The sequence below is a fragment of the Kwoniella dejecticola genome, chromosome 1 (genome assembly GCF_000512565.2).
Source record: "Kwoniella dejecticola CBS 10117 chromosome 1, complete sequence".
Lineage (NCBI taxonomy): Eukaryota > Fungi > Basidiomycota > Tremellomycetes > Tremellales > Cryptococcaceae > Kwoniella > Kwoniella dejecticola.
In genome coordinates, this window is record NC_089301.1 from 2,444,569 (window position 1) to 2,469,747 (window position 25,179).

The 25,179-nt window shown below is 47.8% G+C and overlaps 6 protein-coding genes across 6 annotated transcripts; all 6 read left to right on the forward strand.

Moving 5' to 3' along the window:
* Positions 1 to 51: 51 nt before the first annotated feature.
* Positions 52 to 2,773, forward strand: I303_100914 (uncharacterized protein; the record flags this gene model as incomplete). Its single annotated transcript, XM_018404284.1, has 6 exons — positions 52 to 134; positions 270 to 589; positions 734 to 766; positions 824 to 2,071; positions 2,151 to 2,323; positions 2,411 to 2,773. 6 exons carry the CDS (start codon positions 52 to 54, stop codon positions 2,771 to 2,773), a joined length of 2,220 nt encoding a protein of 739 aa, XP_018266938.1.
* A 744-nt stretch (positions 2,774 to 3,517) lies between these two features.
* Positions 3,518 to 7,050, forward strand: I303_100915 (uncharacterized protein; the record flags this gene model as incomplete). The annotated part of the gene is made up of 10 exons (XM_018404285.1): positions 3,518 to 3,552; positions 3,832 to 3,854; positions 4,038 to 4,170; positions 4,251 to 4,262; positions 4,349 to 4,412; positions 4,473 to 4,542; positions 4,599 to 5,865; positions 5,940 to 6,560; positions 6,635 to 6,907; positions 7,017 to 7,050. 10 exons carry the CDS (start codon positions 3,518 to 3,520, stop codon positions 7,048 to 7,050), a joined length of 2,532 nt encoding a protein of 843 aa, XP_018266939.1.
* Positions 7,051 to 8,291: 1,241 nt separating this feature from the next.
* I303_100916 (uncharacterized protein) lies at positions 8,292 to 8,806 on the forward strand (the record flags this gene model as incomplete). Its single annotated transcript, XM_065968224.1, has 2 exons — positions 8,292 to 8,593; positions 8,653 to 8,806. 2 exons carry the CDS (start codon positions 8,292 to 8,294, stop codon positions 8,804 to 8,806), a joined length of 456 nt encoding a protein of 151 aa, XP_065824296.1.
* Positions 8,807 to 10,993: 2,187 nt separating this feature from the next.
* I303_100917 (uncharacterized protein) lies at positions 10,994 to 13,201 on the forward strand (the record flags this gene model as incomplete). The annotated part of the gene is made up of 7 exons (XM_018404287.1): positions 10,994 to 11,104; positions 11,182 to 11,817; positions 11,873 to 12,515; positions 12,569 to 12,626; positions 12,680 to 12,710; positions 12,762 to 12,834; positions 12,891 to 13,201. The coding sequence occupies 7 exons, from the start codon at positions 10,994 to 10,996 to the stop codon at positions 13,199 to 13,201; spliced, it is 1,863 nt and encodes a 620-aa protein (XP_018266941.1).
* A 3,144-nt stretch (positions 13,202 to 16,345) lies between these two features.
* Positions 16,346 to 21,130, forward strand: I303_100918 (uncharacterized protein; the record flags this gene model as incomplete). The annotated part of the gene is made up of 4 exons (XM_065968225.1): positions 16,346 to 16,741; positions 16,836 to 20,187; positions 20,253 to 20,606; positions 20,664 to 21,130. 4 exons carry the CDS (start codon positions 16,346 to 16,348, stop codon positions 21,128 to 21,130), a joined length of 4,569 nt encoding a protein of 1,522 aa, XP_065824297.1.
* A 1,368-nt stretch (positions 21,131 to 22,498) lies between these two features.
* I303_100919 (uncharacterized protein) lies at positions 22,499 to 24,795 on the forward strand (the record flags this gene model as incomplete). The annotated part of the gene is made up of 11 exons (XM_018404289.2): positions 22,499 to 22,573; positions 22,721 to 22,826; positions 22,940 to 23,013; positions 23,116 to 23,214; positions 23,350 to 23,496; positions 23,565 to 23,653; positions 23,731 to 23,857; positions 23,941 to 24,022; positions 24,099 to 24,458; positions 24,545 to 24,702; positions 24,763 to 24,795. The coding sequence occupies 11 exons, from the start codon at positions 22,499 to 22,501 to the stop codon at positions 24,793 to 24,795; spliced, it is 1,350 nt and encodes a 449-aa protein (XP_018266943.2).
* Between the last annotated feature and the right edge of the window lie 384 nt (positions 24,796 to 25,179).

Genomic DNA, 25,179 nt, shown 5'->3' on the forward strand with positions numbered 1-25,179 from the left:
TTGATCAATCAATCAACATCGCTACAATAGTGGAACATTAAGATAGACGATATGGCATCTCGTACTCCCGGTCGAGCGAGACGTGGGGAAGAGAAGCATTTGCCGTACAATGCGGATCCCAAGACGGTCGGAACGTGAGTATATAGCAGTATAGCTTATGGTCCTATAGCTCTTTGACCTCTCAATCAACCTGCGTCATAACCCTGTGCATCCTCTCGAGTGATGTCGTTGAGTATGAAGAATGCTGACTACTTGACTTGCTTCATTAGCCGCTCGAACGCAGTCATGCCTACGAACGTAGCTCGACTGCACGACGGGTTCGAAGACCCAGCTGCATTCTTCCAGACTCCCGGGACGGATATCGGATCGCGAACCTTTTCATCTACGTTCGCTAGAACGCCGAAGACGCCCGGAGCGAGGAGCGATTATACGGCGGCAACTCCTATGACGGGGGATGCGATTGGGACGATGCGGAAATCATCCGGAAGGAGATTGAGCGAATATGCACATGCGAGCGACGATGAGGCCGAACAAGAGCTGGGCGGAGTGCTCGCGGACGATGATTTGTTAAGAGATGATGATGAGCTGCGTGAGTGTGATCTCCCCAACCTTTCTGCCTCTCCCCGCTTCTCCCTTTCATCTTTGCTTGACTACCCCTTTCATCTCCTGTGTCTTCTCAACATCATTCGTTGGCATGAAAGTTGAATTCGGCTGACGAGAACGATGATTCTAGACCCAGCCACCCCGAAGTATTACGATCAAGGCAGTGAGTTCCCCGACACACAAATACTGTAGACAGAGGCTGACCCTCGATCGTCTGCAGACCCCCCATCAGTGAGCCTTCCTGCACGATCGAGAGTCTCGGTCTCTTCGCCTGGTTTCAATCGAACATTCGACTCGATCCCTTCGCCCAGAGCATCCAACTCCGCCGCCAGATCGTCACCTCGAAAATCTACTCTATCTCGAATCAGTCCCTCGAAGTCAATGAGATCGAGGAGAATTAGCGATTTGACGGTTGGTGATACCGAACAGGACACAAGTGAGGACTTTGATGGAGGGTTTGACGACGACCTGGGTTCCAGTCCCTCAAGAAATACTACGACACGTCAATCAGGTAGATTGTCAAGCTCACCTGTCAACCAGAAGAACAGAAGTCCCGCGCAGAAGAAGGCAGCTGGAGCGACTAGAAGAAGCACTATAACAGATCTTGAGGAAGATATCACTGTGGAAAGAGACATCTCATTTGGGGATGACTTCCAAGAAGAGTCAACCAGACAGTCGAACAATATCGGATCGACATCTAGAGTCTCGAACGTAACTCGCGGCGGGAGAGAAAACAGTGTCAGTGACAACGAAGGGCCGTCTTACGATAATGATGGGGCGACGGAAGGTTCCGATCAGACAACCCAAGATGTCTCGTTTGGCAATGATGATACGGACATCCAAGACAACAGCGGTGAAGTTAGTGCATTGGTAGATGATATGGCCGGCGGCGACGACGACGACGACGACGACGGCTTGGAAGATGTTGAAGAGGAGGATGAAGAGGAACGATCTGGAGACGAGACAGAACGACCGACACAACCCAAGAAAGATGTGGCAAAAGCTAAGAAAGCTCCTCCTCGTCGACAAAGGAGGGATGCGGGCGCTGTTGTGAGAAGCAGAGCTAGGGAAGGGAGCGCCAAACCCCAAAGAACCAGAATTAGCCAGATCGGGGTTGGAGAGCCTGCGGACGAAGATGAAGATGGGTATCATGGTACCTTCAAGACTCGTCGATCGTTGAGAACACATTACCCACCGTTGGAGTTTTGGCGTAATGAGCATGTTGAATATGCTCGAGGACCGGGATTACCAGTGATCAAGGCTATCGTCCGAATGGAAGAGGAGGAAGCTCGACCTCTGAGTAAGGTCGGACGAGCACGTTCCGTCGCCCCCTCGCGCCAAAGAAGCGCATCGGAAACAAAACGAAAGAGATATCAAGACGAGCCTGCAGACGAGGAAGGATGGGACGCTAATACGGACACCACTGGTCTGGTCAAAGATTACCCATCAGGAGTGGAGGCACAAAGAAGTGAGCGGAGCAATTCCATGCATGAGTTGAAGGTCGTGAGCAGAGCTGATGATCCGTTGATTTGGTTCCGTTAAATCAGTCATCGCGTACACCAAGGCCATGGTGTCTCCCAAGGCTCAGAAATCCAAGGATGAAAGTCAAGTCTTCCGATACCAGAAGATCTTTGGTGAAGGCAATTTCATGGCTGCCGGAGTGGTCCATATCGGAGTTGGCAAATCCAAAGCCCCTAAACCAAGTAAAGATAACGCTTATGTGGGTTTCTGGTCTTCTTATCTTTCTTAATTAAATGACTTTCTGTGCGTTTGAGCTGATTTCGGAAGGATGTTTTGTTTTTGTCAGGTGTTTTACGTGATTCAAGGAGCAGTCCAAGTACAGATTTACCGAACGTCATTCGTGATGGCTCCAGGAGGACAATTCTTGGTACCTCGAGGCAATGATTATTCGATCGAGAATATATCGCCCGATAAAGAAGCTCAACTGTTTTTCGCTCAAGCTAGAAAGATCAGAGCGGACGAAGAGGAGACTGAGGATTCTCATAGTATCTTGATCAATGGGAATAGGAGTCTGTCTATGCCTGCCCCCAGTGGGAATGGAGCTGGCAAATCGACGGGTCAAGCTAAGAAGAAAAAGAAGTTGGCTAAGAAGGTGAGAGGAGGTAGTAGTCCGAGTGAAAGTGGAAGTGGGGATGCGGATGATTATTGATTAAACAATTGAACGATTGATCGATTGAACGAACGATTGCTACGAGATTTGCGTTTTCTTCGGGTTTTGAACACAAGTGTGTATAATATACATATACCTTTGATACCCGCCTCTGATCCCATTTTTTGATTTTGCTAAATATATGGTTTGGAATTCAAGATATCTTAGGTGACTAGGTGAGCAAGGTTGATTGACTACAGTACAATTGGTTTTTTGGCTCGCCGATACGATTTTATACGTGAACATGACAAGGCTAAGATATGCTATGATATGATATGTGCATCACGGACAACGCCAAAGCAGGACTATTATTGTGCTTGGTGGAGTACGAGTACAGCTCGAACCAAACAGATGTCAGACTGGCTTTGAAACCCGCTTAAATCCGGTCAAGTGCCACTGACTCGTCTCTTGTCTGATCGCGTGGTTGTGGCACTGATAAAATGTCTCGGTTAACTTGTTATGTGAGATACCTGATTATGTATTGATTATCAATTATTCACTCACCGTAATTCACGCTAACCGCAAGAAATGGAGTCTGCGTAGACAGACAGATGCATTTCATCATCATCAATTCTATTTTGGATCATCAGCATCAGCAATAGCATTAGCAATTTATCGTCTTATCACTTTGCATTTGTAACTTATTATCATCATCGAACTCTTTGACGAGTGACTACCTACCCAGCAAATAGAGAGGACTGTATTGGAAGAGCCACTGGATAGCAAGCGAACAAACACTCCAAGATGGTAGCTAATTCAGCTAGTGGGAATAGGAACCTGTAAGTCAATTCAAGTCAAATCAAGTCAAGTCAACGCATCGCCCCTTCTTCGTCTATCCTGCCCAAGAGTACGGTATCGCACTTCGCGACAATCTCATCTACACACGTTCTTCATCTCATCACTTCTTTGATATGTGCTGACACGGCTTGACATCACGCATCGCTCACCTCTCACATTACCATAATGCATATGAATCTGTCCCATCTCAACCCCTTATCTATCTCTATCTCACTCCACCGACTACAATAACGATGATTAATCACGTTGACACGCAACAGTTCAAGGTCTATTCGAGTCACCAGTAAGTATTCTCCTGAAATACCGATGATACACAAGTAAGATCATCAGTGAATAGCTGCTGATGTGTGTCTGTATCCCTCGTCAATCCGCCGCTTTATCCATACTCTCGCAACCTGACAATCCTCAACCCATCCTTTATCCTCGCATTGCCCACGAACACAATTACCCACTCAACCATGAACAGTCGTCGCCGCCGACTCGTTGATCAAAAGGGATATCCTCAGACTGCCGGATCCATTCGCCATAGTCTCGGTTGACTCGGAACAGATCCATACTACATCAGTCATCAAGAGGACTTTGAACCCTTATTGGAATGAGTGAGTCATTGAATGCTCTTTCTCTACACACGATGCAAAGTGGTCGATGACTGATTGATAACCTGATTGACGTACAATAGGAACTTTGACATGTAAGCGTGCCTCATGAATCAAGAGGGATAGTCTCAGCCCTCACCGTCGATTTGCAACTGACATTGTCTTTGATTGGCATATCTAGTACGGTGAAGGACTCATCTATCGTAGCTGTTCAAATCTTTGACCAGAGAAAATTCAAGCGAAAGGTGAGCGATACATCATCGCATCGGCCCATGTTGTAGCTGATCAATAGTCGCGATGTTCAGGATCAAGGATTCTTAGGTGTGATCAACGTTAAGGTCTCCGATGTCATCGATCTTGAATTAGGTGGACAGGGTGAGTTGTGCATCGTTATCGTAGTCGGAGTCTCAGCTGAATATGTCGTTGTCCAGAAATGCTCACCAAGGAGCTCAAGAAGGGATCAGACGGTCAAGCTGTACAAGGAAAACTCATCGTATATCTTTCGACCCAAACAGGCGGACCTGCACCTGCTGCTGCTCCCGCCGCTTCTACATCCAACACAATGCTCAACGCACCAGCCAACGGCTCCGCTTTGTCTCTCAACACTGCTGCTGCTGTCAACACTGCTGGCTCCCGACCTGGATCCACCCTTCGGGCAGCCAACGCCACTCCCGAACCGGAAAGCCCAAGTCCCGCCACAGCTCCTGAAAGTGCGACCGTAGCCCCACCGTCAGCCTCCGTTCCTCAACCCATCAGCACCAACGGCACCGCTGCCGCTGCCTCTGGGGCGCCCACCGTCAATCCAACCGCTCAAGCTGCTTCCACCGGTCAAACAGGAAACTCTACCGGACCAGGAAACGAATTCGATTCTCATTCCGATCAATATGGTGCTCTTCCTACTGGCTGGGAAAGACGGATTGATCATCTCGGTAGACAGTATTACGTCGACCATAACACTAGAACAACGACTTGGAACAGACCGAGTGATAGTGTGCTCTCCAACAATGCCTCTCAAGCTACATCAACAGGTGAAGCTAGAGCTAGGCACAATCAACGAAACCTGGCAGATGATATGCTTGATGTTCAGCAAAGCAACACAGGTGGAGCGTCAACACCCACGAACGCAAGCACTGGTGCTGCAGGTGCCGTAGCCCCGAACAATGTTACAACGGCTGGACAAGGACCTTTACCTGCAGGATGGGAACAACGATTCACCCCTGAAGGTCGACCATACTTCGTTGATCACAACACCAGAACCACTACATGGGTGGATCCTAGAAGACAACAGCTTTTGAGAGTCCTTGCTCCCGGTCAAGGAAGCATGACTGTTCAGCCTCAGACTGTCAGCCAATTGGGACCATTGCCATCCGGATGGGAAATGCGATTGACTTCAACCGCAAGAGTATACTTTGTGGACCACAACACCAAGACCACCACATGGGACGATCCACGACTACCTTCTTCGTTAGACCAGAACGTACCTCAATACAAGAGAGACTTCCGAAGGAAGTTAATCTACTTCAGATCTCAACCTGCCCTTAGATCCAACACTGGTCAATGTCACATCAAGGTGTCTAGAGATAACATCTTTGAAGGTTCGTATACTGAGATCATGAGGCAGACGCCTAACGATCTCAAGAAGAGGTTGATGATCAAGTTTGAGGGTGAAGATGGTTTGGATTACGGAGGTCTATCGAGGTGAGTTAAAAGACTTTCAATTTTTCAGCCGCAAGATGATTCGCTGACTATGCGCTGTCCCCGACTTTTCTCAGAGAGTTCTTCTTCTTGTTATCGCACGAAATGTTTAATCCCTTCTATTGTCTTTTCGAGTACTCCGCGCACGATAATTACACTCTGCAGATCAACCCCAATTCCGGTGTCAACCCTGAACATCTCAACTACTTCAAGTTTATTGGACGAGTAGTAGGATTAGGTATCTTCCACAGACGATTCTTAGACGCTTACTTCATCGTATCGTTCTACAAGATGATTCTCAAGAAGAAGATCACCTTGCAGGATTTAGAATCGGTTGATAGTGGATTGCACCGGGGTCTGACCTGGATGCTGGAGAACGACATCACAGATGTCATCGAGGACACATTCAGTATAACGGAAGAACATTTCGGAGAAGTCGTCACTGTGGATTTGAAAGACGACGGAAGGAACATCGAGGTCACGGAAGATAACAAGAAAGATTACGTCGATCTCGTCACCGAATACCGAATCTCTCGACGGGTTAGCGAACAATTCGACGCTTTCATGTCGGGATTCAACGAACTCATACCTCAAGAATTGATCAACGTATTCGATGAGCGGGAACTTGAATTGCTCATTGGTGGTATGTCCGAGATTGATGTGGATGATTGGATGAAACATACGGATTACCGTGGATAGTGAGTGATGCCTTTCCTCTTTTCCTTCACACGTCACGCGCGTAAGGTGTTGATGATGTTTGATCCGATCACAGCAACCCATCGGACGAAGTAGTCGAATGGTTCTGGAAGATAGTCCGAGGATGGCCAGCCGAACGGAAATCGCGTTTACTGCAATTCACAACTGGAACTTCCCGAATCCCTGTCAATGGATTCAAGGATTTACAGGGATCTGATGGACCGAGAAGATTCACGATTGAGAAGGCGGGTGAACCGACTCAATTACCCAAATCGCATACCTGTTTCAACAGAATTGATTTACCGGCTTATAAAACTTATGAAGCCCTTGAACAGAAATTGACCATTGCGTGAGTACCACATCTACCAAAATCCCGAGACTCGAGACTCCTCTCTCGGTCAAGGCGTTCACTTCGTACGGCCTGTGAAAGAGTTCATGCTGATGCGTTGTCTGTGCAGTGTCGAGGAAACCCTTGGTTTCGGTCAAGAATAAGCAATGTCATCGTTTGTCTCGATAATCTCCAACCAAAATCACACTTTACGATTGATATATTACTACGGACTCTCTAATACTATAGACATATGTAATCCTTTCTCAATCCTTCCTTTTCTCTACTCTACCGGAGTATCCACATCTCTCTCGGCTCACACTTTCCACTCCGATATTTGGTCCTATGTACGAGTATTGGCTGCTATCATCTTTTGTCTCCTGTCTGATTTCGTCTCCACTTGATTTTGTTTCTTTTGATTCATCATATAAGCTTATGCAATGCCTATAGGTATACGATATACGATATACGGTGTTAGGTCTCTTTTATCATTCAGTATGAATATGAATATGGTTATGGTCATGGATCATCGTCTATCGCTCATCGCTCATTGCAGAATGACATCAAGTCTCCGTACTGTGGCAGATACAGATCTGTCATGCATGCAACCTCGCATCTGTTTCTACATTTATGGCAGTACCATCTGCATGCGACTCACCTTTCTCAGAGCTGAAAGTACCTTCGCCACGGCTTCATAGTCCGTAATCCAGTGCTCTTATCGATACACACCATACAAGTCACATAGGATACTATGGAACAGGATGTCATATGCACCTTATGACGTAGATACAGTAGTGGCAAGGCTGAGAATCTGGTTTTGTCAAATGGAGGAGAAAGGACGAACACAGAGGTGGTGAGACCTCCGAGGCATTGCAGTGAGAGTCATACACGTCTGAAGATGGGTTGTTGCAGTATGGCACCCTTTGTGTCTTGAGCGCCTCGGCGAAGCTATGAGCAGGGGATGGCGCTTGGGGTCTGAAAGGAGCTCAAAAGGTACGACATCATACTTGCAACGTTTGTCATCCTGTCCCCTGGTGGTCTTGCCGCCGATGTCGGAGGAATTATGGTATATAAGGGGCTGATTCAGAGGATACTCGCTTACCTGCTTTACTTCGATCAACGATCGACAATCCACAACCAGCTGGGACGACAACGATTGGGAACCATACAATTCAATCATTATTGAAGGTGAGTCTCGAATAACAATTATGAGAATGACGAGTGTCGTCCGATCATTGTACTGTACATACCGTGGGACAGAGAACCCGTTGCTTTTGCTTTTTTGCTTTTTCAGGGGTGCTGGATGCTGCCTTGAAACTTTGAGCTGATTTTTGATACATAGAGTGCAATCACATATAATAGAGTACAGTACAATCCATAACCACAATTCATAAGCATAAACATAATGGAGCCCGAACAGCAAACTGAGAGAACAAGTCGCCTGTCCGTATCCGGTATGAAGAATTGGATCAAGGATCATTCCCCTTCGCGATCGCGATCACGTTCACCATTACGATCAGGTGCGACATCCGGAACGGAGAAACAGATGGAAAAGCAAAATACCATGGAGAAGACCTCTGCTCAAGCATCGGAACACTCCTGCAATAATTCAACAGTGGAATCTGTCAAACCCTCCTGGTATAATAGTATGGCCGGACCTCTCGACGATCTGAGTGGTCCGCCGATCGGTCTCTCAGCTGATGAACGGTAAGTTCCTTCATGAAGTGGGCAAATATGGGACTTTTCATGTTTGCAAAAATGACTAGGCTAATCGAGAGGCGCGGGGTTTCCGCTTGGTATGTATTCTGCACGCTTAGAACCCCTACCTGGGAGGTCAAACAGAGTATGGCGGAATACCGTAAGCCCCTCGCAGCTGCAGATGCGGAGACGGAGACAAAGGCGGAAGCTCGTGGGCGCTAGATGAGCTGGAGGATGCGGTGAAGATCAGTACTTCTATCGTACTCAGCGATAGACAATGCTTTAGGATATATATCGTATCTGACCTGCTGAAATGATATGACATCACATACAGTAATACAGTAAATGACAAAATGACAGTGAGGACGAAGGAGTCCAGAAATTCTGTGTCCTTTCCGTCGAAAGTGTTTGGTTCGAAAGAGTTCCGAGGTCCGGGCGAGAGGGTTGATGATCGACTATAGAGTAGTCTGAAGAAGCAGCTTCGCAGAAGCCGACCAAGCAGAAGGGGAGGTCTCTCGCGGGTATTAGTGTATATCATAGCGTGAGAAGGTTTGCCACAAACGCAGCATCGTTATGCAACGACACGGTACACTGGGTACTGTAATCTTCATGCCGATGTAAGATCTGATCAGACAGGAAATTTACACCATTTTTTCAAGAATTCCATTCTGGTGTGCATATATCGATCTTCCAGCTGTCCATTCCGTGATGTTCAATGCATTTGGTCTTGATATATCTCGTCAGCTTGATGACACTGACGACATGGGTCATCAATGGTGATGTGTGGTCACACGATCGTGACGATTGATACACATCAGGCACTGAGGATAATACGCTAAAGAGTCCGATGATTGCTACCAAGCACGGACCATCAAAGGAATGGGATGGTTGGAGCTTACTGCATTGAAGGATGTACACACAAGGCCGTGCGTGATCGGAATCTTCGATCAATCCGCGTACTGGACGACGAAATATCGGGCTATCGGACAAGGCTCTTTCCGCCAGAATCAAGTCAGAATCAATCAGCTTTAAAGAAGCTGAAACTTTGTGTTCATGTCTGATCTACTACGTCAGCAGGGTAAGGTCGCGGTTTCACATTCGCGGACCTGGACCACCATTGATTTTGGCTTCATACCACAGTGGACTCTCATGCCTGCCTCGTGGTCTTTGACAGCTGAGTCCACGTAATATACTGTACAGCTACAGTGCACACAGTACGTATGATTGGATCATCAAAAGACATGACATGATGATAACGACGACAATATAGACTTTGGGACAAAATGATGATTTGTTGTTGGTACGAGTACAGTCAAGCTGGGGATGGGGTCCGGTTCACTGACTGTTGCTTCTGGGCGTTTGAGAGGGTCCTTTGGAGTCGTTTTCACAGAAAAGTTCAGCTACAAAACTGTAAATGATTTTAGACCAACATCAAAATCAATAAAATAATCTCTTTCGAGCATACCTAAGTCCGATGTATGACATGTTTTGACATATATATATTTTCCAAGGGATCGTCACTGTTGTCAAGAATCATCTTGTTTCCCCTTTCCCACCTTCTTTTACCTCACTTTCGGACCCCTCCCCTGCTATTTCCTTCCATTCGCACATTCGCATTCTTCCATAAATTTTGATCTGCTAAGATATAATTATACACACATTCTTGTGATACGGCAGTCGACATCATCGGACTTCGGAAAGGAAATATAACCCACACGCTAGCCTAGCTGGTACATCGGAATAATAAGCTCAATCGGACGAACAACCAGAAAACCCCACCAAAGGAGGGGTGATTGTAATGGTATAGTGGATATACAATACACAAAATACGCAAGAACAAGACAAATCACCACCACCAAAAGACCTTGATATCCTCCTCCATACAGCTTACTCCACGCGGCGAGGAGGAGATAACGACATTATCAATTACGGTATATCACATAATAGTAAACTCGATATATCTCCTATCAATACACACAAATCTGTGTCCCGGTTGAGTCAGCTACAGGGGTCAAACTTGGAAAATCTGGGGCAACGCTCTGTCCAACCTAATATAGAAAGCGCACGGACCACCATTTCAGCGCACACATCACATCATACCTCGCACTCACTCACTTAGTCATTCTCTCTCAACTGATCGTCGTACCAGATCTCACATCACCAAATCTCTCATTCCTTCTTCCTTCTTGCTACTTTCTCGTCTTCTTCTATCCATCACCTCCATCCTGCCAACCTGTCGGATATAGTATGGTATTTGTCGTCCATAAATTGTAAACATAGCATAGATACGCGTATACACCCAGCCTACGGTGTTCGCCAGAAAGACTTCATATCAGGCGAACTGCAGTGAACTTCTGCATCAGACACCTCACCAAGACCGGTCACCATCGGGTAGCCATGGCGGGGAGAATGCCTGAGGAAAAGGGTCATCCGAAGTCATCTAGCAAGGATCTCAGAAAGAAAACCGACCATCCAATGAACAGACTTGACGGAGCAGGAAAACCAAGGACGGCGGAAGATGTAAGTCGTTGACCCCTCTCCTTCGCCACTCAGTCAATTTTCCTTGCTAATACTCATCCACCATGTTCTCAATACAGATACAATCACTCATCCGATCGCTCAATATCCGGTCTCCAAGGGAAGAAAGGCAATCCCATACGTCCACTCAAGTCATGATGGGCAAATCCACGACTGCGAGAGCTTCTGACGACATCACGGCACCTGATTCTGGCTCTCTGAGACACACCGCCGGAGAACATACTCAACCACCTCATACCTCTGCGCAACATCACGGAAATACTTTATCACCTTCCTCGAGAGCTCCCCAGGATGCACCCTTGACCGACGATAAGCCACTGCCTATCGGTACAGAGAAGAAGCTCGGTCTCATCGATAAAGTGCAACAGATATCTCCTTCTCAGATGTACTCCAGCTATATGACCCCCCTCTCACCTTCTGCCGCCTGGCCTCACCGAGCTTCCTACAACAATCAACATGGTAACACATTACCCACCTCGACTTCTGCACCAGTGAGGCAGAGACAAGCGAGCAACGAAGTCAGACAGGACATTTCCTCGCATCGGCTCAGCGAGCTCGCGTATCAGGACCGACATCGCATTGACCGACAATTCGAGGTGGACCTATTCAATAACCCTCAGCAGCACTCACGGTCGCCGACGCTTTCCAATGCTTTCAACCCTTTCGACGATGCAGGCAGACCAGGAGATAAATCAGTGAGCTTGCAAACTCTGCCATTCGCTCTTTTTCTGATAAGTCTTCTGTCGATAGATCCCGGTCACTGCCTCCAGCACTTCCACTACACTCGCTCAATCTGGTCAACCCTCGTCGGGCATCGAAGATTACAATTTTTCCGATTTTATCAACACGCCTGGGTTTGGCGGGTTCGGATTTACCTATGGGGCGAGTACATATCAGCCATTGCATCAGGTATCCCAGCAAGCACAATCCTCGTCTCGAGCCGCTCGAAACGTGACAATGCCTTCCAGAGATTTGCAAGCACCCGAAAGCTCGTGGGACACCCGGTGCGACTCTGCTGTAAACAGACGAGCCAGCCTTCCCATCACTTCGTGGCTCGAGCAGACTGCTCTAGCACAAAGTCCAGGCTATCGTCAGCTCACCAGTGAAGCCGCACGATGTGCTAGAAACCCCAATCTGACACACAACCGAGTCATTTCAGACGATCAGATCAGCTCCAACTCACACGCAAGTATTACGGGAACAGCTACTTTGTCATCAGTCCCTCCTCATTACATCGTCGGCGGTTCCGAGCAGTATGATACTTCCACACTCCCTCGAAGAGTCGGCTGGTCCAACGCCCAATACAGCAACGCTGGTCTGATCCCTGCGAACTGGGCACCAGGGCTTGAAGTCGGACCTCCTGCTCCTACGCCCTTTGCACCTGGTGACTGGTGTAAGCATTCTGTTTCCTGCTGGCAACGCGCTTCGCTGACCTGGGCGATGTAGACTGTAAGCAACCGTATTGTGGATATCACAATTTCCAGAAAAACCTTGATTGTCGAGCGTATGTTTTGATTCGCTTGAATGAAGCAGATCCCTGCTGACGACTCCACCCAGCTGCGGACATCCTAGACCTCAGGAGCTTTTCGTAAGCTTTGCCCCACCATCAGTCGATGATTGAGGCTAATTTGCTGTGTAGGTGACGCATAGCAATGTCAACAGTCCTCCTCTCGGATCCGTTGGGGACTGGAAATGTGAATGTGGCTATATCAGTGAGTCTGTTTCGAGACTGATTCGTCGGAGCCGATGTCTGATACCATTTGAACAGACTGGAGGCGAAGAGCACTTTGCAAAAGCTGTTATCCTGATCATCCCTCTAATCAAGGTAAGATACGCAGTGGTATCTCTGTCCCGCCTTCTCTGACATATGCTTGTATAGAACGACCCGGTGCCAATAATCATCAACACCAACACCAACACCGAGACAACAACCCGCCGCCTCTCTCTACTATGGGAGCAAGTTTTACGACTCTCAACAAAGGTGTCAATCCACTCTACTTCCAACCGACTTTCGGTCTCCTCGACAATAACGTGTATCGAGTCGACGTCGATCCCAATGACTGGGCATCCCCTTTTTAGCGGGAAGATAATTGATGGTAACAGCTTTTCAGACTCAAGCCTTCGAATATGAATTGTCATCCAATCTTGCGAATTGAGAGACTCCCCAGTTCCTTCGTCATCAACACTATGCTCACAAATTCGATTTTCGTGACCCATCCACCCCTTCATCTCTGATGATTGATATAAAATTTTGAGAATTTTCACGATTCCAAACTCGTTTCTCACCTTTCATCCAATGTTTCTCTTTGCCCTCACTCTCACCCTGTACTCACTCTCACCCTGCCCTCACTCACCCTCCCCCTCACTCCCACTCTCTCTACCCAAGAGGCGATTTCTTCATCTCAGTCTCTCGGATCGCCAATCGGGCGCCCGACTGCTCTCATGATCCCATGCGCGCATATATCCTCTCTTCGTCTTCATCATTGCAATGACTACTACTTAACTTCGTTCTCCTCGTTCTCCCTGTATCATATTTCAATCCAAATTACTACAATAGTCACGGCGCCGACTGCAGCAATATCACAACGAAGGGAAATGCGGAACGTGAGCGCGAATCGCTTTCAGGAATGATGTAATAATACCGCTGAACCATACTAAAGGTGCATTATCAGCTAAAGGAGGAATGTTAGGCACCGGATGATTCGTCATGTGATTATCAAGATATGGCAGGAACGACGGAAGGAAGGCGGGTGAAAAACAGAAAAGTGACCAAAAAAAAAAGGAGGATGAAGGGGTGAAAAAGGTTGTACTGTATTGTTGTCATCAATTTGTTCATTGACGAGCGTCGCCTTTGACTTGTTCGTACTTTGTTCTCGGCTGTAATGAGGTGGAAGTGATGACAATGAAGATTTTTAGTTGTATGTATTATAATCAATTAAATTTGAATGAGTGAATGAGCGAACATAATCAGCCTGGACAGTAAAAGATCGTCTCGTGCTCCTGTGGCATTAGAAGCTTACAGACATACAGACAGGTGAGAATGTGCTCAAACTGCCACATCCCACCAAGCGTAGACTGGTATCTTATCTCGGCGTGGAAGTAGGAGTACGCATGTTCTTCGTAAGTCTAAGGCTTAGACTTTGGTAGGCGAGTATGAAGTCATGGTACGTATGGTATATTATTTTATTTCGCATGTGATTTTTTCTATCGATGTCGTCGTTCAAGGGCAATACGCTGGGGGTTCAGGGTTATACGGTAAAAAAAGGGAAACCGATCTACTTTAACCTTAAAAAGGAGTCAAGACCCTTAATTTGGAAATACGAAGCTACTACTCGTGCTTCCTTCATGCCGCTTTATGTGCGAAGGTTTGATCTTGGTTCTGGATGTGCGACTTGCTCCGATAAATCCATTTTTTGCCACTTTCACGTTATCCTCATCCTCATCCTTACTCGTACTCGTACAGCAGATGTGGTCTGGAACTGCTTTTTGCTTCTTATAGGAGGGGATGGATGGATATGACGGGAATAAATTTAGATGATATGCATTTTGGGTCTAATCGTTTTAGTTTTGAGTAGGTTCTGTTCGGTGCGGTCTATGATGCTGTGATGCTATGATGCTATGACGATCCTCTTGTAGACATATATGATCGAAGTGATGACATGGCCTGACTGGAGGGTTCATTATCGATGCATGGTGACAGTGAGGAAGAGCATGATGCTCACGCACGAATGCTGAGTCTATCGCTCGTACCATACTGATGAACTGGTTGCCAACTGCTGAGTTGCAACTAGATGCATGCATTTACTATGGCGCGGCGCGAGTTGAATCATACAGTACTAGTAGTCAATCGTATGTGTCATTTTCACCTTTTTTCTTTTGCTTTTATTTTACCCTGAATTCTCTCTGTTCTGCTGGATTACTGGATTCACATAACATCATCCTTTTCACCCTTTTCTCTCTTTTTGCTATTCCATTCAAAACTATCAAAAATACATTCATCATCGTTATTCTTATCGTTCGTTTTGCTCTTCATCCTTCACTCTTCGACTTGGTCTGATATTTTGGGTTCATCAAGCTCTCTTCCTCTTCCGGTCCGACTATTTACAAAATACAAAAACGACGCTATCCGAGATTGAAAAGGGACTTGATCGTCACGACGTTGAAACCAATACATTCGATCCGATACCTCGACACAGTATACAACCCGTTTGATTTAGATTTAGATCGTCTTTTTTGGTTCTTCGGGTCTTTCCATTCGTATTCGTGTGAGTACGAGTCTGCATACCTCCCATTGCTGCGATCGGGAAGCGAATCGTTGGATAGATGCATAACGGCTCGGCTTGACTTAGGATATCGTTGAAGAGGAGATACGCGTCCTTTCAGGATAAAGGGTAGGACAGGACATCTGTTGAGTGAGATGTAAACACTGGTGTAAACACTGGAATGTGCTTTGTGCTTTGTCCTTCTCCCTTCTCAATAATGATAATTAACCCTTCTGAGCTTGGATCTTCGACGGACAAAGGTGTATTGATAAGCTGACTCTTGCTTCTCCATCAGTATCAATTTTCAAATTTCCAATACCATCGATCTCAGGTCAAAAGGAACATCATTCCGAGCTTGAACTACCCAAGCGACAAAGTAGTGAAACGAAGGAAAGCTAGAATAGGATTACCAGCGAGAGCGGAATACTGCCAGAAACAACCTCGAGTCCTTAAGCTCCACCTCCGTAGAACGAGTACGAGCAAACAGCCTTCCTTTATCCCCTCTTCATAGTCTTCAGTCCATCTCGTCGCACTGGTGGCGCATCTCTCTGTCTCAACCGGTTATTGGTAATCGGCCACCAGTCACCACGACGACAGAACATTACGAGTACAACAATCGAAAACGAAAACGCGTCGTGTTGTCATTGTCAACCTGCAATCAATCAAATTTTGACATTTCAACACCTTTGTCGCCACCCACTTCCCAATTCATTCATTTCTTCATTGAATGACCGGAAATTCATTCATACCGATACGCAAGTCCGACTAGACATCAATACTCTCACCTTCACAGACCTAGAAAAGCCAGAAATCGAGATTGAGGGAAGATAATTCAGACTTAGCAAACACAACAACTCGCCGTCCGAGCTTAGGAAGAAGACAAGTCTTCGTTATACTGAACGACTTTCTTCTCCCCACCTAAGCTCGTACTTGGCGATAGCCCCAATCCCCCCATCACGGTATGGCTCGACCAATAAGACCGGCACCTGCGCCGCCCAATGGTTCATCATCGACAACATCCACGCCGTCCGCTTCGACACCTCGCACGTCCTCTCGGCAACATAAACCCTCAGCGGCTGCTCTCGCTTCTGCATCGTCAACGCAAGCCGCTAGTACAGTCTCCACGCCATTTACACCGGGGCCATCAACGCCTTCTCAAGCTGGTCTGTCAGGCAAAGGGCGGGCGTCAAGCACTGTAGAAGCCAAAGCGCATGGACTGAGGAGTATTGGAGGGGCAGGTGAAAGAACGCCCTGTCCCTTCCCAGCGCAGTATGGAGGCAAGGAAAAGTGCGGGTTAATGGAGGAGGATGAGGCGGATGAAGTCTTGATGGGTATTCTGGCTTCGATTGCTTACTACGTAAGTCTTCTTATTCTTGCTTCTTGCTCATCATTTCGTTAAGGATAATGCCCCAAGTGGAATGTGTAATTGACGAACATACCTGATTCCGCAGGACAACCGTGCACTATCTGTGGAAGAGATCGCTTCAACATGCTTCCAGCAAGGATGGCTACGACCTCCTTCCGCTGCGATCGAACCGACCACACCTATCAATAACTCCATTCGTTCCTATCTGAAGCGCTGCGAACGAAATAGACGTCACTGCCTGCTTGCGAAGCACCAATTAGCTGGATCAGTAGTCGAGCAAGTTCTCCAACCAGCGCTGCACCCGAATGCTTTCGACGATACCGTCAGACCGAAGGGTACCGTCTGGTTTTTACTCGGTGGAACTGGAAAAAGCAAGTGGAAGAGTCCTTTTGAAGGTATAGAAGTACCGAAGATGCCGCCTCGTAAACCCGCACCGAAGAAGATTCAACCTCAGAAGGAGAATAGGGTCGTCAAGTCGGAGGAGAAGAAAGTCGGTACAGTACAGAAGGGAAAAGCGAAGGTACCAGCTCCCGTGAAGATTCGATTGGTGCTCAATGGACCAGCAGCTGGGGAAGAAGAGCCAACAAGCGAGACGGAGAGCAGTCTTAGATCGAGGAGCGCCAGTGTCAGTCAGGAACCGGTTGGACTGGGACTTGCACAACCTATCTCTTTACCCCAGATGAAGTCATCCAGGAAGTCTAAACCGCGTAGGCCTCGAGACATACTGGATTCTTCTTCGGACAGTGATACTAGCGACTCAGAGATGGAATTCGATATACCTGGGCCTTCAAGACTGATACGCCGTACCACCTCTCTGCGCAAAGTCCCTCCACCACTCGCATTGGGTGGATCCCCGCGAGTACACAGCTCATCTCGACTTCCTCAACACTCACCTTTTATGGACATCTTTTACCCTTCGCCCATTATACCCTCATCACCGTTCCAGCCGCACGCTTCTCCCTTTCCTTCTCATTCTTTAGATAACACGACTTGGGTGGCCAGACATGACCCTTTTTACTCTCAATTCGAAACTTCAAGCTCTAGCTCCGATGATGAGATGCGGGAGACGACGTGGGGTATGGATTCCGAAATATTAGTCAAAGCTGTGGACGGAAATGAAGATGCTCACCCGTCGTGGTCAATGGATGAAGATGAGACGAAAGTTAAAGAAGCTACAGATGCTTTGCGCGTCTTGTTCCCCTTGTCATCCCCCGACGATGATGCTGTCCTTGATTCGAAACTCAGATTAAATCAGCTCGATAATCGTCCTTCCTTATTCGAGTCTCCCGGATCAAATGCGGCCGCAATGCATAATCAGCTGAAAGCCGATGACGCAGGTGGCATATCGCTGAATACGTGGATCGCCAACTCGTCGCCTCAGGCCTCACCCAATCTCCGTACATACAAGAACCTTGCTCCTCCTATAGACGTCAGCCCAACCCAACACCTTTCCAAGCTGCGAAGTTCATTTGACCCTGAAGAGATGGAAGTGGATGACGAGACCCCTTGGTTGGATGAGAGTGGCGAGCTACCGGTCAAAGCTGAGGACACCTTCTCTGATGTGGATCTTAACTCTACCATAGGAGATGCGCCAACCCCGGAGCATGATCGACATTTACATACTGCCTTGTGGGCGCAGGAGGCCGCTGCGATCAGGATCAAACAGGAACCCGAAGATTACCCTTCTCCGTTGACGACTGAACCGGACGATCAATCGGCCGCCGATTATCGCGGTTCTCGAGCATCCTCGACTCCCTCAAGCGGATCGTCCGAGTTGCCGCCCTTCGAAATCGAATGTGACAACGGCAGAATGGGCGTTGACGATGTGATACTTGGTCCTGAGAGTGTGACTGTCGAAGAATTGGATGGATGGCTGCCTGCTCAACTGAAAGCTGATAAGACACCTCATCGTGGACGTGCATCGAAGAACAGAAATCATCCGTTACGTTGCAGTGGGAATTGGGGAGGCATAGGTGTATGTAGTGCGCTCGCCAACATTGTCAAACCAGCCGTCAGAAACAGAAGTGTCAAGTCCAACGCTACAGCCCGAAGGAGAAAGTCTTCCCCTCCGCCTCAGGTGATCGACATATCCTCCAGGTTGACGCCTGACACTGACATGGAAGGGGAAGTGGATGACGCGATTGGTACCGCAGATCTGGAGCAAGCTAAAATTGAAGCGGATGCAAGAGAAGAGCAGCATCGTAAAGCATGTAAAGAGAAAGCGGAACAGCAGAAGGCGATGATGGAGGCTATTCGTGAATCTGTAAGATCAGAACAACGAGATCACCAGCATCAGAAGCAAGACGCAATGTCCACTCCCTGGTCAGAGAGCAACAATGCTCCATGGGGAACAGCTTCGACCGACTCCCTTCAAATCGTCACCCCGGGAGCACTCTCTCCGATGGCTCTTTTCGGGATGTCCAATCTCAATCTCGGAACACCTATAAACGGGTGCATGGCTGTCGATCCGAAAGCTCTGGTCAGCCCGCCGCTTCAACCTGCGTTCGGATTCCCTTCCATGCCTACCCCGCCTCAGTCATTGGACATGGGGTCACAAAACCTCGGAAGTGCTTTCAGCCAGAAAGAAGGCAAGAAATCCGTCAAGCTGAAACCCTCACCCACTTCCGCTGCTCCAAAGGGTGCTCAAGCCCAGATATCACCTGCCGCACCGGCATTGGTACCGCCTAAACCCACCACGCCCGCACATTCGGCCAATGTATCACCTCAACCTACTCGACCCGTCACGCCAGCTTCTGTGCATGGTCCTTCGACCGCCTCGACCCCGAACACCAAAGCGGCATCGAGATTGCAAGCCATAGCCCCCGCTCCCCCTCGAGCCTTGACACCCAGCCCTACCCCCGCCCCAGCTGCTGTCCAGGTGCCGGTACAGCCTACTGCCATCACCGTTACCTCTGCTTCGGCGCCGAACGAGAAAAGCACGGCCATCGTGGCTCTACCTACGAGGCTACCAGTGGAAGTTGCGACCGCACCCCGGGCCTCGCCAAATGCTGCACCAGTGGTAGTCCCGACCTCATCGACAACACCGGTCTCAACTTTAACCACCGCTAGACCAGTTCAACCACCTGCCCCGCCCACTGCTACTCCCCCGAACGAGCCAGCGAACGTATCGAGCAAGACTACTCCATCGCCAGCTTCAGCTACATCTTCTACTAAGGCTACAGTCATTCCCACCTCTAGCGCTACTTCTGGTGCCGCTACACCCGCTGCCACAGGTTCAATGCCTCCGCCAGCTAATGGCAACGGAAACGGTAATTCTAATGGCAAATCTGGTGCCAAGCTGGCGACCATAACCAAAGCCTTGTGTCCTGGGGTGGATGCGTGCGTGGTCGACAATATACCAGTATATGCACATGTGTTTGAGGGTAAGGCCGGTCAAGGGAGACAAGTCCTGCTCAGAAGACTGGACACGGATTTCGGTAAGTTCCTGACCATTCCTTTTTCGTCAATTTGGTCAAATTGGCACTGACAAGTCTTAATTCAGTGAATGCGAACGCTCTTTTGGCTGCGCTCGGTGTACCTGAATCCAAGTATGCTGAATACTTCGACCATCCAATCTCCCCTGTTCGCATGGCAGCAAGACACATCATTCCGACCTCTGATGCCGATGGCGAATTTTCTCCCGGTGTCAGCGGAATCTGGGTGCACTTATCGGAAGCTAAAGATTTCGCTAGAAGAGCCAAATTGAAAGAGAACAGTCTTTTGGCGAGTCTACTCAGAGGAGATCTTTTTCAACTATTCGCAGCATTGGCGGGAATAAAACCGGATCACCCGCCGTCTGAAGTTTTTGGATTACCTTTTCTTACTCGACCGCCCCCCCGAGCCGCGGCCAACACGAGTAACGCCAACAGCAACAGCAACACCAATCCCACTCCCAACACTTCGGCGGGCTCAGGGCTCTCATCGGTCAATTCGAAATCGGCTCCGAATTTGACAGAGCTTTCGACTTCCACGTCTATGTCGTCTTCCACACCGGCAAATCAGCAGCAACTTTCTCGGCAAGGACAAGCGAGTACGGGACTCAATACACCTACTACGATGACCGGATGTACGACGAAAGGACCTTTAGTACGATCTGCTCCTCCTACGCCACCTGATGGATGTCCCGGACCCAAAAGAAGAAGAGCGACTATCTCGTCTCCTTTGGCTAAGAAGCCAGGTGTACAACCTTTGACTACCACAGCACCTTCTACGCCTACATCGGCCAGCACGCCCAGTGTTGTAAATTATAAAGCTCAGCCAAATTTTCATACTTCGTCATCAGCGACACCTGCAGCAGGCACTCGTATGAGCGTGGCGGCGCAGAAGAGAGCTACGAGGGCGAGTATTAGTGGAGCTGTACCCAAGCCGAGTGTGAAGTAGGACGAGAGGATTTCGCGGGACTTGGATTCGGATTCACTCAGACACTTCTTGGAGAAGAATGAGAACGGTGAAGACCACCTATTGGAGGCAGAAGGAGGAGCAGCGAAGTAGAGGTAGAGGTAGAAAAGAAGGATATCTGAGTAACGATCTGAATGATGACGGGAAAGAAAGAAGAAATGTATCATATTGTGTGTTTGTGTGTATAGGTAAATGTTGAAGGGGGGGTGAAGATAGAAAATGGAAATGACAGAGACGAAATTGAAAATGCTTGTATTGTATCTTAAGAAGAGAGAGAGATGGGGAAATTATAATAGTAGTGTTTCGATCATTAGTTGACAAATAGATACTTTGGATCGAAATCAGGTGCCTTCGAGCACGAGTACAGCTGATTTAGAAAAAAGAGAGAAAAGGACAAAGTCACCGTCATTGTAAAGGTGCAATTTACCACTCAAACCAAGTTGGAATTTGGATTTGGGAAGTTGGGGAGGCTCAAGTATATAGGTATATAAGTATGTACGTAAGTATGTACAGTACAGTGCATGCAAAAATTAAGTGGTATGTGTCTGCGAGATGGCAGTTGTATTTGTGGTATGGTTTGGTATGGTGAGAAACGTGCATGGCGCGTCTTCTTCTGGCTTCTTTGATCCTGGATGAAACTGGTATGAGCGACTTCAACGCATGATGTTCTTCAGTGAGTCGCCCATGGGGAGTACAGAGGGAGGGGCAGGAGGTCGAAATCGCTTCTACTACCATAAGATGCATATGGTCTGATCCTAGATCTATATGAATTGTGGTTGTCCCATGGTATATACCACCTAGTGAATAAGATTTGGATTCAGGGTTAAAGAGGTAGGACCGGTTAACTTGTTAACTAGTTACTTGCCATTTTACTCTTACTGGGACACTGGTTCCAACAACACGGTCACTGTCTACCAGTACTGACTCGTACATGATAACAAATCGCCCTCCAATTCATCCGTTGATAACCATATCGCCCACGCCTACGCCTACTCGCCAGATAAATACAGTAGTACCCTTCAACGCCCAACGCTTGAGAGGGCCAACTGATTAGGCGACGCGTCGATAGTCGATACAAGGTGTGAACGAACGAACAGACGAAGGAAAATACACACCCATACACACATACACACATTTATCGCTCCTCCCATTCAGAAACTCAACATCGCTTTCCTTGCTCTGACTCTAATCGGATCGCATCGCCTAGATCAGAACGAAGTATCGGCCCAGAAAGCAGGCCAGATTTCCGCATCATGTACGTATGAGATCCGCAAACTCAGAGTCGGAATATGATACTCTCGCTCCTCGTCAAAGAGAGAGAGCTGGGTCTCGGTCAGTACTGACTTAATGATGGATATGGATGATGATAGGAATTACGTCCAACTGGAGAAGCTGGGTGAAGGTACCTATGCTACGGTGTACAAGGTGAGATCTGATCCCAATGTCCTCATCTCACCTCCGCGGCTTAGAATCGAGAACATAATGGCACAATCAGTTCTTGCTGGGCTTGGGGCTTGTGGCTTGGGGCTGGAGCTCAGGCTGAATTTGTTGTTGTGATGTTGTGACACGTAGGGTCGATCGAGAACGACTTCCGAAGTAGTAGCGTTGAAAGAGATTCACCTAGATGCAGAGGAAGGGACGCCGTCGACCGCTATACGGGAGATAAGTCTGATGAAGGGTGAGTCCGATCTTGACTTGCCAACTCGACTTAGCGTTGGACGTTCTCTCGAGACCTGCTCCGGAGAAGAGCTACTGATGGTCAATAATTGTTGTTTCTGGGGTTTCTCGCAGAGCTCAAACACGTTAATATCGTTAGATTGCACGATGTGATTCATACAGAATCCAAATTGGTATTGATCTTCGAGGTGAGTGAGACAACCAAACCACCTCTTGCACGCTTCCATCGGGCGCTGTGATCGGAATCCAAGACCAGGCATCGACTGATTTTATCGTATTGTGACCATCAGTTTTGCGAGCAAGATCTGAAGAAATATATGGATACTCATGGTGATAGAGGAGCACTAGATCTGAATACAGTGAAGAACTTCACGCATCAATTATTGAATGTGAGTCGCTGAGAGATCATCCAACCTATGATTGACTCTAAACCCCTCATCTCTGTTCGGTACAGTCGAGGGCTCATATCGACCCGAGCGAAGAAGACATAGTGCGCATACGGAGCTGACAGTCGCCGATTACAGGGTATTGCGTTCTGCCATGACAACAGAGTCTTACATCGTGATTTGAAGCCTCAGAATCTGTTGATCAACAGGCGTGGAGAATTGAAGATTGGCGATTTCGGTTTGGCGAGAGCTTTCGGTGTTCCAGTCAACACTTTCAGTAATGAGGTGAATCAGCTTACGAGTTCCGTTGCAACGAAGGTTCAACAAGCTGATGATGCTATAACCATGTATAGGTCGTAACGCTGTGGTACCGAGCACCTGATGTCTTACTGGGCTCAAGAACATATAGCACAAGTATCGATATTTGGTCTGTTGGTTGTATGTGAGTGCGACCTGATTCCCCTTACTTCTGCTCAGGTCAATACTCATGACTGATACGTATCTTGCATCGTGATGTAGCTTCGCGGAGATGATCACTGGGTATCCTCTGTTCAGGGGCAGAGATAATGCAGACCAATTGGTCCAAATCATGAAGATCGTTGGAACCCCTAGCGACGCTACAATTGCCCAAATCAAGCTCAACTCGGTGAGTTATATATACATATGCAACGTGCAGTTTTACTGGCGAATGGCTATAGGAAGACTAATTTATGAGTTTGGTGCATACAGCCCGAAATTCAAATCAAAACTCCTCTCGCTAAACATCCTAAACAACCTTTCCATGCCATAGTCCCGCGAGCGCCCAGAGACGGTGAGCTACTTTCTTCTCCTAATCACTCATGTGGTACACGTTCGGCTGAAGCAACTTATTGTTGCGGGTGATCTAGCATTGAACCTGCTCGAACACCTACTACAATTCGAACCGTCTCGTCGATATGACGCACATCAAGCTATGGCGCACCCCTATTTCACTGCTGGGCCTATAGCACCTCCAACATTGCCTACTACCGGAGTACAAGCATCGGCAGCTTCCCTAGCTTTACCTCCGCGTGTAGCAGCTAGGGCTTCTCAAGCTTCTGCCGCAGTGCAAGCGCAACAAGCACAACAAGCTCAGGCTCAAGCTGCACAACAACAAAACGCCCAAATGCTTGCTCAACAACAGCAGCAGCAGCAACAACAACAACAACAACAGCAGAATCAGTATAATGCCATGATGGCTGAGCAAGCTGCTAGACAAGGTTATTACGGTGAGTCCACATCGAGATGACGACAGTACCCACCCTTAAGTAGCCCTCTCTTAGTGCCTTCCGCTGATCTCTATTTGGTGTCTTAGACCAAGCTACAGCAGCTCAGATGCAACAACAACAGCAACAAGCCCAAGCGGTACATGCTCAGCAAATACAGATGGCTCATGCTCAAGCCCAAGCGCAAGCGCAGGCTCAGGCTCAAGCACAAGCACAAGCACAGCAAGGTAGAGGGATGGATCCGAATGTAAGTACCGTATCAGGCGCGGATGTCGAGCGGTCAGACTAATTGGGATGGATTTCTTAGGGTTACTACATGAATCCGGAAGGACGGTATTAGGTGACTTTCAGCTGTGGGTTATGGCATGAGAGGTTGCCACAGGCTAATTACCCAGAAGTGGTGTAGTTGCTCAACCAGAACATAAATGTTCGTGATACTGGTCGCGAGATTATGGAGTAATTGGGATATGATATTTACGGTGGTCCTGGACCCTTTGAGTAGAAGCGATCGCATTTGTTAGGCAAAATTACATCAGGAGATATTCCATTCTCGTCATACAGAACTTTTGTGGATTAGTTGATCATAATCATGAATAAGATGAGCTCTGATTGTGCTACGCCGCGAAGTGATTCCATTTATTGGGTTACATGCTCATTTCGTCAATCTGGAGGAGAGAGAAAGGGCGCCGAGATTGAACGAGATACAAACGAGAAAGTCGAAATG